The sequence below is a fragment of the Natrix helvetica genome (genome assembly GCF_964273705.1).
Source record: "Natrix helvetica genome assembly, chromosome: 3".
Lineage (NCBI taxonomy): Eukaryota > Metazoa > Chordata > Lepidosauria > Squamata > Natricidae > Natrix > Natrix helvetica.
The window spans coordinates 102,231,821-102,255,425 of NC_138549.1; the positions used below are offsets into that span (position 1 = coordinate 102,231,821).

Here is a 23,605-nt window from a genome sequence, read left to right on the forward strand (position 1 = left end):
TCTGTTTTTTCAACATCTCCCCTTCCCTTGTATGTCTCTCTTAAGTAATAATCTTAGTAGTAAGCTATTTTGCAAGACAATTGTCTGAAAAGTGGGTAAAATGTAACATAATTAAAACAATAGAAAACATTTTTAGGAAACAATAAATAAATAAATAATATTAAACAATAATCAGGTACCTTACATACATTATGCCTTGCAGTGGAATATGCCAAACAACTCTCCAGTTCCAACTGCACCTCTTTTGCTATTTATAGGTTGGATCCCCTGATTGTGAATCCTGCTACTGGCAATTTGAAATTCACAACTGTGCTTTTTGCTAAAAGTGCAGATTGCCTTCTGATTGGGGATAGTGATGGACTAGTCACTGTTTATGCACTGAAAAATATGACCGTCTCAGACAAAAAGAAGGTACGTTTCATTGCATGAAAAGTCAGCATTGCTCTGCACCTGATGCAAGCAACTAAACTCCCATTCCTTGGTAGTAATTTATTATTTTGAATCTGCTGAGCTTGTGGTTGTAATATTGGCCTATAACTGCATCATTGTTCAGACAGTATTTGCTGTGGATGCTAAGGCAATGGAATGAAACTGCAGAACAGGTTTTTTTCTTAAGGCATTGTTTCTGCCTATAAATTGAAGACAAGTTATTAAAGCACCAGCATTAGGATCACCTAATGTTGAGTGCTGTTGCTTGAGCTCAGAAATATTGTCTCAAAAGAAAAACAATCAGTCATTTAATTGGCAGAAAGTGATGTACAAGATAATGGGATTCAGTTGTTTTAGTCTGGGATTGACAGTTGTGATGCACTGTAAATAGAAGATCCAAGTTCATCATTTTTAACTTGTTTACAAAATGGGGAATATGAAAAAAATTAAGGACTATGTATAAAATTATAAGCTGAAAATATTAGTGAGTGTTGGTATAGTTGGAATACTTGTGTAACATTTGAAATGGCCTGTAAGTATATGGTTTATGATAAATTTCAACTAAAATGTTTTGTGCTAAGGCAGTAATGTTTAGGCTTGGGCTTATTGTTGGCAATCAAAAGGTGATTTTGGATAGAACAGAAATATACCATCACATACATACACACACACACACACACACACACACACACACACACACCATAAATACTGGACATTCTCATTTAAAGTCTTACACACTAATTTTCTTTAAGATTTTTCAGAATAGAGTGCATAGTGTATGTATTCAAAAATGCCTTTCAATATTTATGTTTTATACCTATGTATATATTTATTTCTTTTTCAGATGGATATGTTGCATGATATGATCGGCTCTAATCTAGCCAGTCCAGAGTAGGTTTTTTTAACCAAAATATTTAATAAAAGTGAAGATGATGTAAAACATGGTGTTTAATAGCTCACCACAAAAATGTAATTATTAAATATGTATATGGTTCTGTATGTATATGCCTGTAATTGTTTTCCTTATACAACACACTTACAAAGACAATTTGTGATGAATGTTTTAAAAAGCCCCTAAATGTTTTTATGGAAAGTACTAATAATTTATTTCAGATAATCCTCAGTTAGCTACCATAATTGGGACCAGGAATTCCATTACTAAGTGACATGGTCATAAAGCATGATATTATGTGTCCACACCAACTTTTGATGACAGTACTAATAGTTCTGGTTGCGGTAGCTAGGTGGGATGTCATATCACCACCATGTGCTACCTCCTGCCAGCTTCTGCATTGACTTTGCTTGTCAGAAGGTGGCAATGAAGGTGGGGGGGGGGGTAGAAGCTTTGCAGAAGGGTAACAAAGAACTTGATATACAACAAATGAAAACAGAATTTGAGAGAATGTCCTTTTATCTTAGATTTCAAAATGTTATAGAAGCAGATGGGGAAAACATAAGGGACATCATGACTAATATTTTAGCTGAATATATACACAAAGATAAACAACAGATGGAATGGGAGATAGACCTGGTCTATAGAGTGAATTCAGCATATGCCAGAACACACAATGTACCCAGGGAGGTCCATATCAAATTTCTTAGGAAAAGCACAAGAGACATAATTCTGGGTGTACAAAGGGGGCAAGCATTGACATATCACGACAGGGAGATAACCATCTTGAAGCAGATCCCAAAAAAAATTAGGGAGAAAAGGAAAAATTATTCGCAATTGGCGAATAAATTATACCAGAAAGGGGTGTGGTTTAGATGGTTGATGCCTGAAGGGATGCTGATATTCTGGGAGGAGACAAGAATCAGAATTAATACACCCATAGAGGCGCAGGCCTTTATGGAAAAAAATAAAGCGAACCTAGAAAAAACAGAAGACTCTTCAACGGTCACACAGGACACGGGAGGGGCCCGAGCTCTGCCAGCGGGGGGAGAAGGGGCAACACTAAGAAAGCTCAGATCACAAAAATGAATAAGAAAATCACATTGTTATAAACAGACCGAAAGTAATAATGAAATTATATCTAGATTATATATCATAATATATAAGCTGATTGAAAATTTTTTATAGAATTAATATGCTGATTTTATACGATTTTGTATTAATGTTTTATACATAGATGTATCTTATGAGTTTGGAGGGAGGAGGCGTCTGCCATACTTGCAACTGCCAAAATTTGTATAACATTCCACTTACCCTTTTCCTTATAAATGTTTTAAAAAACCAATAAAATTTTCTGGAAAAAAAAAAAAGAAGGTGGCAGTGAACTCCACAAATGGCAATCATGTGATGGAAGGACACTGCAATCATTGTAATTACAAATCTCCCAAATCCCTCAAATCCAGATTACATGGTGTTGCGATGGCCACAACTTCAAGGACTGTGGATAAGTCTCTACATTCAGCACCACTGTAACTTTAAGCGGTCTCTGAATGAATAGTTGTTATGCAAGGGTGCCTGCAGAAACAAACACAAGCATTCAAAATATTCTTTTTTGCTATGAATGACATCCAGAAAAAGGCAAGTCAGTGTTTAATAAAAAATAATAATAATAAAATTTTATTTGTTAGCCGCACCCTCTCCCGAAGGACTCGGGGCGGCTTACAATAAAAAACACATAAAATACAAATATGGACAATACATACACAAAAATATAGACATATATATATACATGGAGGAGGTAGACAGATGAATGGAAACAATTAAAATCGCAATTTAAAATCCCCTAAATAAAATTACAAAATTAAAAACCCGTCAGGAGTGATATGATCAAACTATGGTTGAGCCAGGCCAGCTACTTGGAATAGGTGGATCTTGAGCTTTACACGGAAGGAGCGGAGGTCAGAGGTAGTCCTAATATCCGGAGGGAGGTCATTCCACAGGGCTGGGCCCGCCACAGAGAAGGCTCTGCTCCTAGGCGCCGCCCCTCGGCACTGTCTGGTGGACGGCACCTGGAGAAGTCCCTCTCTGTGCGAGCGAATAGGTCGCAGGGATGTATGGGGCAGGATACGATCCTGCAAGTAGCTAGGTCCTGAGCCATGGAGCGCTTTAAAGATCGTTATCAGGACCTTGAAACGCACCCGATAGACCACAGGAAGCCAGTGCAGCTCGCGCAGGAGAGGTGTCACATGGGAGTACCTTGTACTCCCCATAATTACCTGCGCGGCCGCATTCTGGACCAACTGTAGTCTCCGAGTGCATTTCAAGGGAAGCCCCATGTAGAGAGCGTTACAGTAGTCCAGGCGAGACGTCACCAGCGCATGAGTGACTGTGCGTAAGGCGTCCCGGTCCAATAGGGGGCGCAATTGGCGAACCTGGTGGAACGCCCCCCTTGCCACGGCTGTCACATGGTCATCCATGGACAGCCGGGCATCCAGGAGGACGCCCAAATTGCGCGCCCGCTCCACGGGGGCAAGTTGTACGCCCCCGATGGCCAGAGATGGAATTAACTGGTTGAACCGGGGGGCCGGAACCCACAGCCACTCAGTCTTGGAGGGGTTGAGCTTGAGTCAGTTGTCATCCATCCAGACCCGTATGGCTTCCACACACCGGGACATCACTTCGACAGCCTCGTTGGGGTGGTTCGGGGTGGAAATGTACAGCTGAGTATCATCAGCGTACAGATGATATCCCACCCCGAAACCACGAATGATCTCACCCAGCGGCTTCATGTATGTGTTGAACAGGAGTGGCGAGAGGACCGACCCCTGTGGCACCCCACAAGTAAGGGGGCTTAGGGTCGACCTCTGCTCTCCTGCCAACACACGTTGCGTCCGGCCGGAAAGGTAGGAGCCGAACCACCGCAAAACGGTGCCCCGGACCCCTAACCCCTCCAGTCGGTGCAACAGGATACCATGGTCGATGGTATCAAAAGCCGCCGAGAGGTCTAATAGGACCAGGATAGAGGAACAACCCCTATCTCTGGCCCTCCAGAGATCATCCACCAACGTGACAAAGGCCGTCTCTGTGCTGTGCCCGGGGTGAAAGCTGGACTGGCGCGGGTCTAGATAATCATTTTCCTCCAGATGTCGTGGAAACTGATAAGCCACCACACTCTCTACAACCTTCGCCAGAAAGGGAAGGTTGGAGACAGGACGATAATTGGCCAGCTCCGTAGGGTCCAGGGAAGGCTTCTTGAGCAAGGGTCTCACCACCGCCTCTTTCAAGGCAGCCGGAAGAGACCCCTCACCCAACGAAGCGTTCACTAGGCCCAGGAGCCAGTCACGTGTAACCTCCCAGGATGCCAGTACAAGCCAGGAGGGGCACGGGTCCAGTAAACATGTGGTAGGTCGCAGTCGTCCACGCATTCTGTCCAAATCCTCGATGGCAACCAAGTCAAACTCCTCCCAGATTGGTTTCTCAAGACTCGCTACGGACGTCTCCACTGGGCCACTGAAAGGGACCCAATCCTTCCGGATTTGAGTGATTTTATCCTGCAGATATTTCCCAAATTCCTCTGCCCTACCCTTTAAAGGGGCCTCCCGCCGCCTCTGAAACAGGAGGGAGCGGGACACCCGAAACAGGGCGGCAGGGCGGTTCTCTGCAGATGCAATGAGAGCGGCACAATATTGACGTTTGGCCGCTCTCAATGCCACAAGGTACGTCCTTAAATGGGCTCGTACCTGTGTTCGGTCAAATTCGGAACGGGAGGATCTCCAACGACTCTCTAGGCATCTCTTGCGGCGCTTCATCACCCTTAGCTCCTCGGTAAACCAAGGGGCCAGGGTGGATTGTTGCCGCCGGAGAGGCCGCAAAGGCGCCACCCGGTTCAAGGCCCCGGGAGTCGCATTGTTCCACGCGACCACCAGGTCCTCTACCCGAGGGCGGGTCAGGGCTACAGGAGGTGGCCCAAGCTCCATCTGGAACCTATCTGGTTCCATCAGGCGCCTGGGGCGGAACCATCTAGTGTTCTCCGGTTCCGCCTCCCCGCAGCGGGGGGTAGCACCAGGGAAGTCAAGTCGGAGGAGTGAGTGATCTGACCATGACAGGGGAGTGATGGTTAAGTTTCCTCCTCCCAGAACACTCAACCACTGGCCAGAGACAAAAACAAGGTCCAAGGTGTAACCTCCCTCGTGTGTCGGGCCCTGAATCAATTGAGTCAGGTCCATGGCTGTCATGGAAGCCATGAACTCCCGAACCCCCTCGGATGCTTCTCCCACCGATGGCAGGTTAAAATCCCCCATCACTAAGAGTTTGGGGGTCTCAACCGCCACCGATGCGATCAGCTCGAGGAGTTCAGGCAGGGCCGCTGATGTATAGCGAGGAGCCAGGTGATGTATAGCGAGGAGCCAGGTATACCAGGTATACTATCAGCAGGCCCAACTGTCTCCCAGGCCCAACTGTCTCCCAGGGCCCCATTTCACAACAAGGGATTTCACAACAAGGGATTCACACCCGGACGTCTGTGGCACAGTGGGCACAGTGGACTCCCTCGGCTCTAAATCCCTCGGCTCTAAATCCACAGTGGACTCCCTCGGCTCTTAAATTATGCCTGGATTCAGGATTGTTTTTGTTGATGCTATTCTAATATATATATATATATATATATATATATATATATATATATATATATATATATATATATATATATATATATATATATATATATATATATATATATATATATATATATATATATATATATATATATATATATATATATATATATATATATATATATATATATATATATATATATATATATATATATATATATATATATATATAATCTATCTATCTATCTATCTATCTATCATCTATCTATCTATCTATCTATCTATCTATTTTATATATATATATATATATATATATATATATATATATATATATATATATATATATATATATATATATATATATATATATATATATATATATATATATATATATATATATATATATATATATATATATATATATATATATATATATATATATATATATATATATATATATATATATATATATATATATATATATATATATATATATATATATATATATATATATATATATATATATATATATATATATATATATATATATATATATATATATATATATATATATATATATATATATATATATATATATATATATATATATATATATATATATATATATATATATATAAAATTATTGGGTGAGGGAATGGGATGTTAGGAGAAGGACAAAGAAAGAAAAACCCAAATATATAAATATAGGAAGTCTCCAGATTAGGAACCTCCATGTTAAAAACAACTCCTAGTTATGAATAGGCTTACTGCATTATTCACAATGGTGGATGGCCCTCTGGCAAAGAGATCCATCTCAAAAAAAGAAAGGCAAGTGTAGGCTGGCAAGGAGAGTCCCTGTGCTGCAGGCAGGGTGGTCCTAGTGGGGTTTCTCTCTTGTGAGTGGCTGTGCAATACACCCCTTTCTACTGTCCAACTGCTATATTTCCACCCCCTCTTCTTCAGCTCACACTTTGCATGTGTTCCTGTTTGTATGTCTCTGTGTGTGTGTGTGTGCTCTGACAAGCCAAGCGAGTGCTGGAGATTAGAAGGTTAGGAGGTTTGGAGATCAGTTCTGGGGAATGTTTGGCTTTTGTGGGTTGTGGTTTTTAAAAAAAAGGTTTTTGAAGGGCATGCAAATTTGGGGCATCTAGCACACTAAACTTGTTTTCAGCAGTTCATGGTAAGACCAACACATAACTAAATAACGTGTTCCATTTTGCATACATATTCAACTTAAGGGCAAATTTAGGGATGGGACTTCTTTTAACCTGGCAACATGCTCTTTATCAGAATTTGCTCTGAATATTTCTGATTCTTCAAAGCTTTATTAGAAGCAGCACTGGACACTGGAAAGGGCAAGGGCTATTGCTGAACAAGTTCTTCCTCCCCATCTCCAACACAAAACCTCAACTGGTCTTGTCTGCAATAATCTGCAGTTAAAAGAAAATCCCCACCCCAGTCTAGACCAATTCCTCCATATGTAGGGCATATGACTTTTCCATTCTTAGCTGATTTAAAAGTTCTACATTATTGAATAATTCTAAACCTTGTAAGCTAGGGAGCGGTCACAAACAAATGCTATATTTTTTAGCTGTAGCATCAAATTGGCTTCCCAACCATGGCAACAAGAACTGAATGCTTAAACAGATCAAATGATAAACTGGTTAGAAAGCATTAACACCTATCCCTAAGTGCAGTTTACACATTTTTATGAAGAAATTATGTGACAATTATGTGTCTCCTGTCGTGTTTCTAAAGAGGGCATGCATTAGAGTGAACAGTGTGTTAATCATTATCCTTCTAAAAGTGACAAAAGGATGCATCCTTTCTTTTAAGAGCAGATAGAGATCGTTTTTATTTGTTGGTTCTACTAAAGAACTGAATATTTTAATGCTTTTGTAAACTGAAAAATATCATCAAGGTTAATGGTATTCTATGTCAAAGTTAACAGTCATCAACACTTATATCTTGAAGTTGGAGAATATGTGGGATGTAAGGTATCAACAAGTTTCTTTATATTATAGCTACTATGTATTTCAAAGCATAAATAGATGAGCAACTAGTCTCAGCTACTTTTTCTGATAAAAAAAATTAGAAAGCGACTCATTTTTACTTATAGCTGACCACTATTCAAGGGATTCTGAGCAAATTACTTTCTTTCTAGTCCAAAGGTAAATTATTCTTAAATTAATTTTTAGTAGATATTTCAAAGGATTTGGATTTATGGGCAGAAACCCATTAAAACGAGTACATGTGCCAACCTCCCAAAACACCCTTTAAAAAAAACACCATATAATAAATTCTAAAAAATCTCCATACCCAAACTACCAAGTGTGTAATGAACTACAATTGCAATTGATCAAACAATCCAGATCAGAATTTGTCAGAGGAAAATGAAGATGATCTACATTGCACATTGACAGGCTGCTTTTCTTAATTATAGAAGGTTCTCTGAGCTAGCTAACTTGCTTCCTTACAGAAAAGATATGGGTGCTTTCTTTTTCCAGAGGGCAAAAAGTAGCTTGCATTGCACTCCAAACTGCAATTTTGTGAGTTTCACAGGATAACATAATTGAAGAGTACATGTGTTTCCTCATGTTATGCTTACCAGGAATTTCTGTCATTGTACCTGGGGATTGTTTTGCTGTTCGTGCTCAAATATTGCATCTTGCATAATTTACTGCACATAGACTGGAAATGGGCTGGAAACAGCTCTCCTAGGATGGTATCCTACTGTTCTAATAGGCTACTAGCCTGACAACAGTATGTGTCCATTTCTTTTGTTTATACATATCCTGCCTTTATTATTTTTATACACAACTCAAAGCAGCACATATATCTAATAGTTCTTCAACTTCCTATTTTCTCCACAACAACAGTTCTGTGAGGTAAATTGGCTGAGAGAGAGTGATCGGCCCAAAGTCACCCAGTCAACTTTCATGCCTAAAGTGGGACAAGAACTCACTGTCTCCCTATTTCTAACCTGGTGTCTTAATTGCCAGACCAATCTGGCTGTCTTTCTTGTTTCTAGTGATGGAAATAGAGTCCCTGGAAAAGACAAAAGTTAGCAAGCTCAACTCACTTTGCAAGGATCAGGCAATCAAAAATGATTGTTTTGATATAGGCATGTGGAGTCAGGTGGCAAAACATTGATCATGAAGACACAATGCAAGGTCTGTGTTTAACATATTTTGTATGGATACCAGTATGCAATTATATATGTTGAGTTTGAGTTACATTGTCATCCATGCATAGGGATATTTTTAATATCCCTATGGCTAGCTGTGGACATCAATGAGTTCTGACAAAAGTTAATTCTGTTATCATCAACAATTGTTTTAAGCAATTGTGAATAAGTGCTCATAGTTATTTTAGTTTTATCTACACATGCAAGCTGAAGCAAGACACTTTTATGATCTAAAGGCTTTTTCTCAGAATTTCAACTCGCTGCAACATCCTATGTCATCCTTGCTAGGTGAAATCCATAATTTCAGAAATTGATACTATCTTAAAATAGATTATATCAAAGTGCAGTAGAAACAGAAAAACAAATCAAAACACAAAATTATTCTCTCTCATTCCAAAATTATTCATTGATGGTTTTCAAAATCTGCAAAATTTCAATACAAAAGATCAATTGCTGGACCAGCACATATATGATTAAAGCATTGGAAAAATTCAGAGAATCCAATAATTCTGCTAAATGTTCCAAAGCAACCTGGAATGTTCTTACTACCTAAGCAATGTCCACTGCTTAACAATTATAGCAGCCACAATAACTTCCGCTTGGTTAAATATCACAAGTGAAACTTTGGGATGTTGGGATGAAGTGCACATTTATAATATTGATCTAAGGCAGAATAATTCTATAAATGTTCTGGAACACTGACTGTGCGGCTGTTCTTAGCCAATATAGTGATATACTGAAACATCAGTAACTATTTGAGAACAACCCAGGCACATAACCTACACCACTTAAAGCCATCAGAAAATATTTTACTAGTTCTGCCCACGTCATTCAACCAACAGCCCAGATACATATAAATTGATGCCAGATCTCAGCATGAACCTCTAGCAGTTCTTTACTTCTTTCCTGCTCTAATTGCTACAAGTTTTATCTACAAAATGAAGGTGGTCCTAGTAGGGCTGCTTTTCCTCTGCATCATGGCCATACATTCTGAAGCAACTATTAAACTCTGTGGGAGAGAATTTGTCAGAGCTGTTGTCTTTGCTTGTGGAGGATCGCGGTGGAGAAGACAACTTGGTGACCCTTTCTCAGAAGGGCTCATAGGTAAGCATATAAATTTCCCAAATATTCATAATTTTGGCAAGCAATCAGTCATAAATAAATTTACCATTATCTTGATTTTACTATGCTATGGTTTAATAAAAAAAACATTTTAAAGATGAGTTATATTATAGAAGTAATTACGTTATAACTTATAAAACAAACTAACATGGAGAAATCTCATTCCGCCCTATTTTGATGGTAGGAGCACTAGAAGAGGTTCTTAAATGGACCAGAGCTGGCAGTTATCTATTCAAGTCCCTATGCCTCAACCTGTGCAAGCTTTGAAATATGCTACATAATATTGTGAGCAATATTGCATAGGATAATAATACATATAGATCAGTTTTTAGATTTCTACAGGCTATTTTTTAATGATAGCTGTTGGGATTATTTTGTTTTAAATAGATGGCTAGAGAGACAGACAGACAGACAGACAGATACAGATATTGAATATAGAAATTCAGAACTTTAAAGGAGTCTGTTCAGAAATATATTTTGGTGAATGAAGCAACATCTCTTAAGGCTCACTGAAATCAGGTGCATGACCAAGATTACAAAACTCAAAATCAGTTTGCTATTGATCTTTTGAAGTTAATATATAATTCCTATTCTAATTACAGAAGCATTTGGAAGAAAATATAATCATCTTCATTCTTTTGAAAAGAAGTTAGCTTCAATTTAGGATATACTTTCTGGAAAAGCAAAACTTTCTGAAAGCAATGCAGTGGTTCCAGGATAAATTCTTAGACTGAAACTTCCAGGTTGATCTAAATATTAACAACACAAGACTATGCACACAGGAAAAATTTAAAAACATCAGCTTTTATTTGGTAATAGTTTTAGATTTTAGGTTTATGGAGATAAAATCTGAACTTGCTTGCCTCTCATTTTTATGTAATGGAACAAGAAATGCATACATACTTATAATTTAATCTCATTCCACAGATGGCAATGGAAATTACATGGAGAAGTCAAAATCCCAAAGCAACGAATTAATCCAGTACTACATGGAGTCTGAGGAAGATTTACAAGACATGCAACAGAAGTCTGTACACAAAAGAAGCAAGGATGTTGTGCAGCTTACAATTACTTGTTGTACTATTGGATGTAGTGCAAACACTATAAATTCACTGTGCTAAAATATTAAAATCCTGCCATGGAATCTTATCTAATTAAGACGCATCATGTCTAGAACATAGCATTTTCAAATCTTTTCTGTTATACTTTGTATTTCCCAGCTCTGCAGATGCTCCAGCTCCTATTCTGTTTAGGATATTACACAAATTAGAAACATATTTTCCATACTTGTGTATCAGCCATCTGAAGTTAGTTGCTTTGTTTCCTAACTTTTGAAATAAATGTGCAATTCAGTAAACTAGTTTCCCTAAACTGTTCTTGTCAATGCATAAAAATGCTATTGGGCTTGAAATTAAAAAAATCTCTGAACATGTTTCACTTTCTTATGGAATTCAAAGAACAGTTTGAATGAATGACTAGAGCTCGATGGTTCAGTTTAGGAGCTTTAATCCATGATAAAACTAATGGAAATCCTGACTGAAATCATGGAATGACAGCCAGGAGAGACAATATTGATCTAGGCATTTCTATGTTTATTCTTCTAATTACTTCTTGCCTGGACTGATCTCAAAATAAAGATGCTTCTGAGGTTTTTGCAAGGAAACTTGAAAATAGTGATGATAAATATTTGGTGGAAAGAGAAAAAAACTATTCGGGGAAGGAATGCAGGAAAGAGAATGATGTTGTTTTTTTTTACAGAGATAGGGAAAGGCCTACCAACATTCTTGGTTGAAAAACATTTGGTTTCAAGAAATGGTCAGTGCTCCAGAACAGCTGCAGTTATCAGTCAGATGGGCTACTTATTTCACATTACTCTCACCTCATAACCTCATTCCAAATGCATTTTTTTTATTTTAAATTTTTTATTGATTTTAAAAGTTTTACAAGGAAAAAGGGGTTGAGGTTATGGAACATTTTGACAGCTACATCGTGCGGGGGGGGAGAAGCCCCCCCAGGTTTCGCAACTTTTACAAAAAAGAAAAATAGAAAGCTATAAACATTTACATAGATATTAGCAGTTTTAGGTTTAACACAAAATCATCAGTATGTTTCAGTCATTTTACTTTTTATCACTTCCTTGAAAGTACATTGTAACAACATTTGCAATAGTGTTTCAATTCACTTTTGTGATCTGAGTCTTCTTGTTGTCGCATCCTCCCCCTCGTCCACTGGCAGAGCCTCAGCCCCTCCCTGTTTTGTTTCTTGTGTAACATCCCCCATGTCACCTAAGAGAGCACTGTTTTTTTCGTGAAAGCCTCTGCTTCCGCAACTGTGTTAATTCTAATTCTACTGCTCTCCCAAAAAATCAACATACCTTCTGGTAACAACCACCTAAACCAAACCCCGTTATTGTATAATTTTTTTTGCTAAGAAGGAATGTTTCCTTCTCTTATCTCTTACTTTCTTTGGGATCTGCTTAAGAATGGTTATTTCTTTATCCTTATATTTTAATGGTCCTCCCCTTTGAGCTCCTAGAACCTCATCTCTTGTGGTTTTTCTAAGGAATTTAACATGAACTTCCCTTGGAACATTATGTGTTCTTGCATAGGCTGAATTAATCCTATAAATCAGGTCAATATCCCACCCAAGCTGTTGTTTATCTCTGTTAATATATTCTGCTAACATTGTGGTCATAATCTCCTTAAGATCTTCATTTTCAATTTCTGGCAAGTTTTGGAACCTAAGGAAAAAAGACATCCTTTCAAATTCCGTTTTTATCACATGATTCTCAAATTCTGCATTCCCCCTTTGGATTGTCTCCAGGTCGTTTCTCATCCCAACCACACCCTCCTCCAGTACACCTATCCTCTGCTCATTCTGTGTGGTTTGTTAGACTGCCTTACTGTGATTCCAACATTTCATGCCTGAAATTTAAATCAGCTTCAAATCAGGTTCTACCATCTGGGCTATTTATTCTTGTGCGTCTTGATCTTTTAAGACGAGTTATCATGTACTTATTAATGGAAAAATATAAATACAAAGAGACAAAAGGTAGCCATAAATGGTTTCTACATGTTTTTATTTCAAATTGAATCCTTGTATTTCTTTTTTGAAACTTTATACAGTTTATCAATACATTTAACAAGTGATTTTTAAATATTTTTATATTTATATTATTTAGTTGTAGCTGCTTAATAGGTAGCCTCTTAGGAGGTGGGCTGCTCCTTAACCAGTCATGTTCTTATCTAGCCATTTTACAAAAAGAAAGGGAAAAAACACAAATTACTATTGCTATTATCTACTGTGTACAGTACCATATAGTATCCCACTGCCTTTCTATTAACACATACATTTCTGTGAAAAGCCAAATTGTGTTTCTAATGGATCAGCTTACCTTTCAAAATAATTACCTGTATAAGTGTAAACAAATCTGCTTATTATACTTATACACCAATCATTATTCAAGAATGTAAACAGGTAATTGTATCTCACATTTAAACCTATTATTCCATCACAGGTAATTATATCAGGGATACTGAATCTCTTCCTGAAAACTGCAATGGTGCTTCAAAGTTTGTGAACCCCTCTGAATTTTCAATATTTCTGCACAAATATTACTTAAAATAGGACCTGTTCTCCACATTAAAGAGAACCCAATTAAACTAATGAATCAAGAACATTATACTTGTTTATTTATTGAGGAAAATGATACAAAAACCACACATGTCATTAATGCAGAACCACTGAAAAATCAAAAGGGTTCACAAATTTTTAAGCACCACTGTATTCAGGACCAAATAGCTGGGTCATTACTTGCAATTACAATAGGGGTGTCTCAAAAATTAATTAATGTTTTCTTCCATAATTAATAGATTTAGCAAACATAACAACTATGTACATTAGTTTATTAATGCAACTTATCACCATGTTAATGTAGATAGAAGTGTAATTCAAAAATAAGATCTACTTTGTTTTTCAGATCACATCTTTTGCATCATCATTCAGAGTAAAGGGCATAGACATTTGCAAGAGCAAACAATGATCTATTTTTAAAGGAATATGAAGAAAAAGTATCACTTGTAGTGTCCCAAAGGCATCTGCTTCCAATCTGCATGCTCTGTTTACCTAGCTGTCCAATGTATATAATCACAATAATTTTGTATCTTGGTACCATCAGGTCTTTTATCCTGGCTTTTATTACCTAGGAGAAATATATACTTGCTTAAACTCTTAGTTACTGTTAGAGAGTTAGAATTAGAAATTCTTAGAATACAGTACAAATCTGTTTTAAGTATTTAACCATTCCATTCTAAGTACTATGGATTATGAAGTTGGATTTATAATTCCAAATAATTTAGAAGATCAAGTACTGTTGATTGAAAGTCACAAAAACTGATTCTACAGTTAGTCAGGGCAACACTCCTATGGTATAGATAGTTATAAATTCCTAAATTATAGATTGGATCATAAAGTCTTGACCTTCAACTGTTCCCTCATGCAGCAATGACATCATATTCAATATATGCGAAATATATAAAGGCATATAATAGAGAAAAGTACATTCTGAATAGCCTGAAAAGTTGTTTGCAATTTCTTTTTTTATTTTACAAAAGAATAGTAAAGTAGCACTACGACCTTCTCAACAAGTAACTTGAGATATAAAATCATAGCTGAAAAAGTTCTTTTGAATATGTCCTAACACAGGCTAACACAATTATCAAATATTTTAAAAGCTATCTTAATATTTCACTCTTAATGTCCCACTGTTGGGTTCTGTTGATGAAAAACAATTGAAACTTTGTTCAAATAAAGCTTAAGATAGCCTCCCCTCTATCTGCACTTTAGGGTTTCTATAAGATCTATTCCAATACTGATTTTAATTCTTACTTTAGCGATAATTTTGTACCTCAGATATAGTTTTAGTCATTTGCCTGCACAACTCTGCTTCATATTGTTCTTCCTGTAGATAACTTACTACCACATCCTTCAAGATGTTATTCACAGCAGTGATTGGGAAGTACTTTGTAGGACCTGAGAAGCAGAGAGAGAACTCATTTTATTTAATCCATGTCATTCCTTTCTATTTGATTAAAAAGTAGATAACAATGATTAAAACAGAAATAGGAAAGATGTGTAAACTGACTTTAATATTAATCATCAGTTAAAATTTGACAAAAGAGTCCTTTCTTTATAAATTTGCTAAACACAGAGAGAAAGGGGAGCTAGGGTAATTTCTAAGGAAGTGGTTTCCATAGCCTGAAAGAATTCAGGAATAGGACCTTCTTGCAGATGCCCCTTTTGTGATCTTCATAAAAGGGGAATCTTCAGAAGGGCCTCTGTTCTTAATGCCTGAACAGATTTACACTCAGGGGGGTTCTCCTTCAAACAGTTGGTCCTCAGGCTGTTTAGAACAGAGGTCCTTAATTTTTGCGTGTGTTCTCTTTGAGAATCAGGTGAAATCTCTGGAGCCTTTCTTGGAAAAAAATGGATTCAGTGAAGCTCAAGTGCCCCAAGAAACTTCCTATCTATCATCAGCATTTCTATCTTATTAAATTTTAAATTCAACTTTCCCCCCCATTCAGCCCAACTCAGAAAAGAGGGTTTTTAGAATAATGGTGAGTTTTGTTGATGTGCTGATGGCACTTCACTCCAAGATTCTGATCTCCCAAGTGACTGAATCTAGATATTGAACAGCATGGAGGACTGAATATAATGCTTTGAGACAAAGCAGGTAAATGATCTGTGATTTCAAAAAGTAACCCCTTAGCCCTTCCTTCTCAAAACCAACTGATGGAAAAGAGTACACTGCAAAACTGTTGGGTGCTTGAATTATTCAGAGCTATGTCTTTTGTTAGTAGCTTTCTGGGTTAAATGTGCTTTTTGCTGGTCTCTCATGTTGGATGGCAACTTTATAGTTTAATGAGCATCTCCCTGAAACTTTGAATTACATTAAAGCAGAATGCATATATTTAGTATCTGTGAATGTCATTTTTTCCAAACTGGATTTAAATAAAGCTGTTGATTTTACAAAAGAATTGAATAATAGCATTTTTATAAAGAGTAAAAGACCATATTATTGTTTATGAAACTTCCCTTTTTAAAGAGTAAAAGACCATATTATTGTTTATGAACCTTCCCTTTTTTAAAATTTCATTTCTCTTTTAAAATTATTTTTAATGTAACAAGGTATGCTATATAATACCTTTGGATGTTTTTTTTAAAAACCTATATCTTTATTTTCAAAGTGCAGTATATGCATGAAATTATATTATGGAATCATTCCAAATTGATAAAAAGTTTGGCAGCTCCATACCAAAACAATTGATTGCCTGCAAGACATCCATAATCTTCAAAGGACAATGTTTCAATAGAGTTATTAGCTTATAACTCTATTGAAACATTGCCTTTTCAAGATTATGGATGTCTTGCTGGCGATCAATTTTTTCCCAACAGATTTCCTTCCGACAGATAATTTTCTAAATTGTATATTTTATTTGTTCTGCATCTATGTTTTTCATTCCTACCCAATTAGAAGCAGAAAGGCAACTTTATTTTGCACTAAACTGTTTTAACCCTGCTTTTAACAAAAGATAAGGATGTTACTGTAAAGTAAATCCACCCTCAAAGCCATAGTGTGTCATTATACTAGGAGGGGTAATCTTGGGAGGGATGTTCAAAGAGCCTGCAGGCATGCTCCCAATGTTCATACTAAGGGTACGAAGCTGAATCCAGCTCCCCAGCTAAAAGAAGAGGCACCTATATCGGGTAGCAATAATAAAAGAAGATGCTCAAGACAGATAATGACTTTAGAGGTTGATGACTTTGGCAATCAAATTTAGTCTGATGGAACATGCACGTAAGATATGTTCTTGTGATTGGAATGTCAAAGTTGGAAAGAGAAAGAAACAGCATGACCTAGAAACAGAAGAATGATGTCTGGTTATGAAATACCTAGGCTGCTCCTACTGCTAGGTGCCATCACCTTTAATAAATATACTTGTTTCGCCATTATTATCAGTGTTGTATAAGTTAATCCGATCTAGAGAATACAGTAAGTCCTAAATATCTTACATGGGGGACTGGACAATCAATATGAAAATTATATTTACCCAATTGGTATGTGTTCTCCATCTGAATAGCTGGACGCAGGCTATCCTCATGGTGGCCGGGTTCATCCATATATGACACAGTACTTACAGAGCTAAACATAATAACCAACAATAACTGCATTCATTGCCATATTAATTTAAAAATGAACAACCTGTTCAAGTATTATCAAGGAATGTAAGAACTATCAGAGGAGGGATTCTTGATATGTTAAGGTCCATTGATTTTGTTCATAATAATAAGTATAGTCTTGATACAGAATTACTCCCATGCCTGAGGAAGTACAAGTCCATAAATCCTAAAGTTCCTAAGGTTGAGGAATATTGCTCTACAACAACTCTGTTCTTTACATGACAACCTTTTAGTTACTTGAAAACTGCCATTTTTATTCCCTTCCATTCTGTCTATTCTTTCCAATCTCATCTTGCAACTGGAACAGGATTTCTCTACATACCCCATGGTAGAACAACATGCTATGAAATAACTATAGAATCTTTATTCAATATGGTTCTCAGGACAAGACAGCTTCTTAAAAGTAGCTAAATACTCTAGGAGTTTTTAACTATCACCGGGCATTTCCATGGCTAAATATAAAACAGTTTTAACCTCAGGGTGCCCAAAGGAAATAACCCAACAGACTACCAAAGAATTAATAAGATGAAAAATAAGAAAATATAATGCTGGAGACGACTTCTGGTCCCCGAAGACGACGGATGTCTGCGTCCGCCGCTCGTCTCTTCGGTGGGCTCCTTTTAGGAGCACAGGGGGCCTTGGAGGGGCTCCCTGCTGTAGGGCGGCTTGCTGGGACCCCCTGGATCGGCAGGAGCCACAGGGAGGTTTCCAGCTTCGCCTCAGGAGCTGGGGAGCCACAGGGAGGGTGCATGGCGGCACTGTGCGCTGTCGCTGTGCGCCTTCGCCAATCGGATTTCGAAAGGAAAGAAAGAATTAGACGCTACAGCTGAAGTGTGGTGAGGTGAGAAGTTTCCCTCGATCTTCTTTAAATCTACTTAATTGATGAACAGCAGCTTCTCTAAATTGTGGATTCAATCCCTTGAAGTATTAAGACTGGAGGGGGGGATTTTCCACCCCCCTCAGAAAAGGCGGTACTCAGAATATCTCTCTCACTCGGAGTAGAGAGAGAGAGAGTTAAAAGCTAACTTTCACTTCCACTTGCAACGGGAGAATGATTTTTTGCTACAATTGCAAGAGATGACTGCTGAATTGTTTTCTTAAACTACCTTATGGAAACTTTGGACATGTTGCTCCCTGGTCCCCTGTGAAGGCGGAGCCAAGATGACCAACTTCCTCCTTCTTCTTTGCTTTTACGAATGAAGTTTCCCCTTTGAAAGAATTTCTGGCTTTGTATTACTCTACACCCGGAGATCTCCTGGAGCCTCTCTTCTTATGTGGTCCCCTTGGATTTGGAGTATTTGATTCTTATCCTCTGGCTGGTAGCTGTACAGGAGGACTAACTTTCACTTCTGGGCTTGTTTGTCTCCACGACCCCTCCCAGCTCTGTATTCCACAGATGCCATTTCGTTTGCATAAGACTGACAGCTATCTCTGAACTTAATATGGGACATAAAAGGCCACCGCCTGGTAAGGCATCTTCGGCCCCGACATCTTCTACGTCTAGCCCAATTACACAACAGACCCAAATGGCCTCATTTCTACAACCTAAAACAACTGAAAAGAGTTCAAAGGACTTGTCTGTTGCCCAAATGTTTCAAACTATTATGAAGGGACAAGAAGAACTGAAAAAACAACTGGCAGACTTAAATGAACAGCTCAGAGAAACGCAACAAACAACACAAAATAAACAGAGAATAGGTGTGTTGGAGGAAGACACGATTGGGTTGAGGGAGGAGGTCAAGATAGTCCAGAAGGGGAATAGAGAATTTGAAAATCATATGATAAAGATGGAATTTGAAAGAATGTCTTTTTTCCTTAGATTTCAAAACTTACCAGAGACAGAAATGAGGATCTCAAGGAGATTATGACCACAATTTTAGCAGAATACATTAAAAGAGACAAACAACAGCTATGGTGGGATATTGATTTGATTTATAGAATCAATTCAGCATATGCTAGAACACACAATGTTCCAAGGGAAGTACATGTTAAAATTCTTAGAAAGACTACAAGAGATGAGGTCTTAGGAGTTCAAAGGGTGGGACCATTAAAATATAAAGATAAAGAAATAACCATTCTTAAACAAATTCCGAAGAAAGTAAGAGATAAGAGGAAGAAATAATTCCTTTTTATCAAAGAAATTATATAGTAAAGGAGTTTGGTTTAGATGGTTATTGCCAGAAGGAATGTTGATTTTTTGGGAGGGCAGTAGAATTAGAATTAACACAGTTGTGGAGGCAGAGGCCTTCATTAAAAAACACAGTGCCTTTCTAGATGGAACAGGGGACACTACACAAGATATGAAGGAGGGAGGGGCCGTGGCTCTGCCAGAAGACAGGGGGGAGGAAGCAATATTGAAAAGACTCAGGTCACAAAAACAAGTTTGAAACATTATTACAACTGTTGCTATAATGTAATTGTTGGAAGTGACATATAAGATGATTGAATATATTGTTGATACAATGTAAAACAAAAAGCTGCCAATGTTTATCTCTTAATTTTTGATCTTTATTTTTTTCTGTAAAAGTTGTGAGATTCGGGGGGATTTCTACCTTTCGCACGATGTAGCTGTCAAAATTTTTTGTACCTATCTACCCCTTCCTATAAATATTTGTAAAACCAATAAAATTCTTTAAAAAAAAAAAGAAAATATAATGCTGCTACTTACTCTTTTTTTCTTCCAAAGAAATCCTTTGCTCTGACCTCATGGCTCCCCAAAGAAGATATGCTGCCTCTGTTCTTGGCCAAGCGGGCGGCTTTATCCTTCATGATCTCTGACATATTTACTAGACATGAATTATATTTTAAACCTAATATTTAGCTGAAAAGGTATTGGCAGCTGATAAAGAAATGAATGTCCATTTTACAAAATCAAACAACTGAAAAGGCGGTGTAAATATACATTGCATTAGCCTGTAAAATCTTTGGCAAAAACAATTACATCATCACTTTTTTTTTTCTTTTGTAACCTGCAAAGTGGAATTGAGAACCACCTATGATCATAGCACGACTACAAACAAGATTTTGCAACTCTCTAGTTTGCAATCAAACTGAGAGGAAAGTGGCACTAACAAAAATCAAGAGTACTTTAGAGAACGTTGTTAATGGTATAATTCAGGGATACAAAATCTGCACTTATTACTATCCAGATTCAACAAGTGACACCTTAAAATTGCAACTTTATTCTTGGGAAAACCCACAGCCAATTATACTTCTATCATACATTCAGTGTGTTTTCTAGTTTTTTTTTAATGCTATAAGAAATCCATAAGTTGAACATTCAACTCAGGCTCCACAAACTCTACATTCTCCTCAGGGGATATCCCTATTGATGTTTTGCCCTTCTATTTTTGTCCGTTCAACTGGACTTTCTTGGTTGTTGATTTTCCTTTGGAAACATTTTGCTTTCTCATCCAAAACGTTTCTTCAGGTCTTGGATGAGAAGCGAAAAGTCTTCAAAGAAAAAAAACCCCAAGAAAGTCCAGTTACCTTGGGGGGGGGGGGAGGAAGCACTTTGGGGATTTTAATGCCTAGTGAAATGAAATCAGTGATCCGTGTAATTATTTCAAACGCTATATTCTGCTTTGAATGAAGCATCCCACCATGTCTGCAAAAACTCGTTCTCCCGGGTGTCCCAAAGGTGCATTTTCAGGAGGCAACTGGTCTTTGTTTTTGTTTTTTTATTTTGAAGATGTTTCACTTCTCATCCAAGAAGCTTCTTTAGCTCTGACAAGATAGTGGGGAATGGTGTCAGAGCTGAAGAAGCTTCTAGGATGAGAAGTGAAACGTCTTCAAAAGGAAAAAAAAACCAAGGAAGTCCAGTTGCCTCCTGAAAATGCACCTTTGGGACAACCATGACCTGGATGGCTGATCATCTCTACAGTCTTTCTCCCAGGGGAATCCGACTTCGACCGATCGCCTGGAGGAGATCGAGGGGCTTTCATTTGTCCTTGTGGGACGTTTTTAGGTCTTCAACTTGAGTCCGAACCCAACCCAGTGCCGACAAAAACATGCTTTTTACCCCACTAACTAGTCCGCCAGAATGCCCACGGCGCCGCCCTATCTCGGCTGCCAACCATCCGAACCACCGCTAAGTGGCATCCAACTGAGAAGCAAGCTTTTACTCCGTGCTGCGTTTTGCCAGCTATCCGGACGCTGGCACCCGAAAGACGGTAGCCGCGGTCCTTACCGCTTTCGCCGCAGCAGCCCTGGGAAGCCGGAGATGTTGCTGGTTTCCCGGACAACAACTTGGGCCCTGGACGGCTGAGAGGGAAGGGCGGCCTCAGCCTTGCCCCCGCCTCCAAGAGAGGCTGTGAGGGAGGGGAGCGGAGCCACTCGCGGCGAGAGACAGACAGGCTGGCACTTGTGGCTTCAGGCGCCCGTGTTGAGGACGTGGAGGAGAAGGCTGCCAGGGCGCAGCGTGCGAAGAACGCGAGTGGAAATCCGCTCCACCGTTCAAGCGGCAGAGCGGACTAGCCGCCAGCCAAAAAGGGGAGTTTAAAGCAAAAGCACTGCGCGCGCATCTACCCCGCCGGCTCCTTTCCCTTTTGCCGCTCTGCCTCCCGAGCCCGCGCCTGCGTTTTTCGGCTCTCGTTTTTCTCTCCCCACTGCGAGGTTGCTCCGTCTTGGAATCTTGCGCGCTCGGGACTTCTTGGTCGGCCTTCGAAAACACCAGCGGGGCGAGGAAAGCGCGTATGCTTCTGCCTTCCTCCGGGCTTCCTCGAGCCGCGATCTCCAGGGGGGTCTATGACAATTAGTCACGGCCATCTCGCCGCAGGCAACTTGGCGCGGGGCAACTCGCCGTGGGACAATTTGCTGGGGGGGACGGACAAGAGTTACACTAATATCAAATAAATGGTGGAATAGGCATCATCAAAGAAAGGAGGCGAAAGGAGGGACAGAACGCAATGTGGATGACAAAAAAATATATATGAAAGCATTGTTGCTATATTTCGAATAATTAAATTGAATTGTTAAATTGGCCTGTGAGTTGTCCCGCAGCAAGTTAGCCGTGGTGAGTCGGCCCGCTCCGGACTTCCAATATCTTGAAGTTCTTGTCTCTGAATTCCTCGGCCAGCAGCTTTTTGATCCTTCCCATGATTGAAAGGGGGTGGTGGTGTACTGAGGAAATCCCCTTAACAGTTTATTGGCTCATGAGGCAACTTTGGCTTCCTGAGAATATGACCTACAGTGTTTGCCTAATATATAAAAATTGTTGCTTCTTCCTAGCGTTTTCCCTCAAGCCCCTGATCTGCTTTTCCCCCCAGATCAAGCGAGTGGTGATCTACTTGGTTGTGACAGGAATTGACTGACTGGCTTAGTGCCAGAGCCTGAGGTCATAGAAGGAGTGACTGACCCAAAGTCACCCAGTCCTCTCTCCTGTATGGATACAGACATCAACCTAATTATCCCTTTCTCATCTAAATATCTGGGACATTCTTTTATTGTTAAGAATTACATCATAGATACATTTTGTGGTCATCTTTAAGACTGATATTGGGGCAGGAAATGAACTAAAAGGGACATAATTAAAATTGGGTACACATGAAGACAACTTAAAAGACCTAGAATGGAATACAAAACAATATGTCCTGGTGAAAATTTATCACCCAAGGGATTCCCCCCCCCCCCCATATGTGTCACTGGATGTGCCCTTATCACCGCATGGGGCTCAGTGAAAACTAGTCTTTGAAAATAGCAAATATTCTGATTGCTTTCCAGCCCCATCTTTTTCCTCTACTTCCATGTCTTTGTGTTGCTGGACTGTACATCTCTGCATGTATCTTTCACACTTTTGTTTTTTTTTTCTCATTAGAGAAACTGGCTGCCCACTAGACTATGGCTACCCAGTTAGGCTTTCCCATTTATTTAGCTAATTGTATTGGGCTCCTGAAATATGTATGGTTTGCTGAAGACAAAAGTGAAAGAAAAGATTGTTGGGTTTACATTACCTTGGTAGTCTTGCAGTGCGTAAACATTGTTATCCACTTCCTTTCCCTGCATGTGAGGACTGAAGCCAGCTATGAAACCAGTGGGGTTGCAAAGAAATATAGCAGCTGATCAAATTTATTAGAAAAGCAGTTATGCTTGGAATGATCAGTAATAAATGGAAATGAGGCCACA

General features: G+C 38.8%; 2 protein-coding genes across 6 annotated transcripts in view; one reads left to right on the forward strand and one right to left on the reverse strand.

Moving 5' to 3' along the window:
* DNAI4 (dynein axonemal intermediate chain 4) overlaps positions 1-2,806 on the forward strand; it is a 50,587-nt gene extending 47,781 nt beyond the window's left edge. For all 3 annotated transcript variants that reach the window (XM_081948278.1, XM_081948276.1, XM_081948277.1), the window contains exons 16-18: positions 258-411; positions 1,274-1,741; positions 2,696-2,806. In XM_081948278.1, the coding sequence (XP_081804404.1) occupies positions 258-411; positions 1,274-1,324 (205 nt within the window). In that variant the 3' untranslated portion in view covers positions 1,325-1,741; positions 2,696-2,806. The remainder of the gene's footprint in view (positions 1-257; positions 412-1,273; positions 1,742-2,695) is intronic.
* On the reverse strand, positions 50-22,332 carry DYNLT5 (dynein light chain Tctex-type family member 5). 3 transcript variants are annotated; one of them, XM_081948297.1, is made up of 6 exons: positions 21,672-22,332; positions 20,151-20,268; positions 17,353-17,444; positions 15,150-15,274; positions 14,369-14,444; positions 50-84 (listed from the first exon to the last, which is right to left on the reverse strand). In XM_081948297.1, exons 2-6 carry the CDS (start codon positions 20,261-20,263, stop codon positions 65-67), a joined length of 426 nt encoding a protein of 141 aa, XP_081804423.1. In that variant the 5' UTR covers positions 20,264-20,268; positions 21,672-22,332; the 3' UTR covers positions 50-64. The 3 variants fall into 3 exon arrangements, with proteins under 3 accessions (XP_081804423.1, XP_081804422.1, XP_081804421.1); XM_081948296.1 differs by lacking the exon at positions 50-84 and having other exon boundaries at positions 13,306-14,444; positions 20,151-20,321; positions 21,672-22,324; XM_081948295.1 differs by lacking the exon at positions 50-84 and having other exon boundaries at positions 13,306-14,444; positions 21,672-22,323.
* Between the last annotated feature and the right edge of the window lie 1,273 nt (positions 22,333-23,605).

What these genes read in the sequence shown, in the direction of transcription:
- DYNLT5 (XM_081948296.1), bottom strand. Translation starts at nt 20,263, where the DNA reads ATGTCAGAGATCATGAAGGATAAAGCCGCCCGCTTGGCCAAGAACAGA. An exon ending in GGAGAACACATACCAATTGG is followed by an intron (nt 15,275 to 17,352) that starts GTAAATATAATT and finishes TCTGCTTCTCAG; the next exon opens with GTCCTACAAAGTACTTCCCA. An exon ending in TGACTAAAACTATATCTGAG is followed by an intron (nt 14,445 to 15,149) that starts GTACAAAATTAT and finishes TATTTCTCCTAG; the next exon opens with GTAATAAAAGCCAGGATAAA.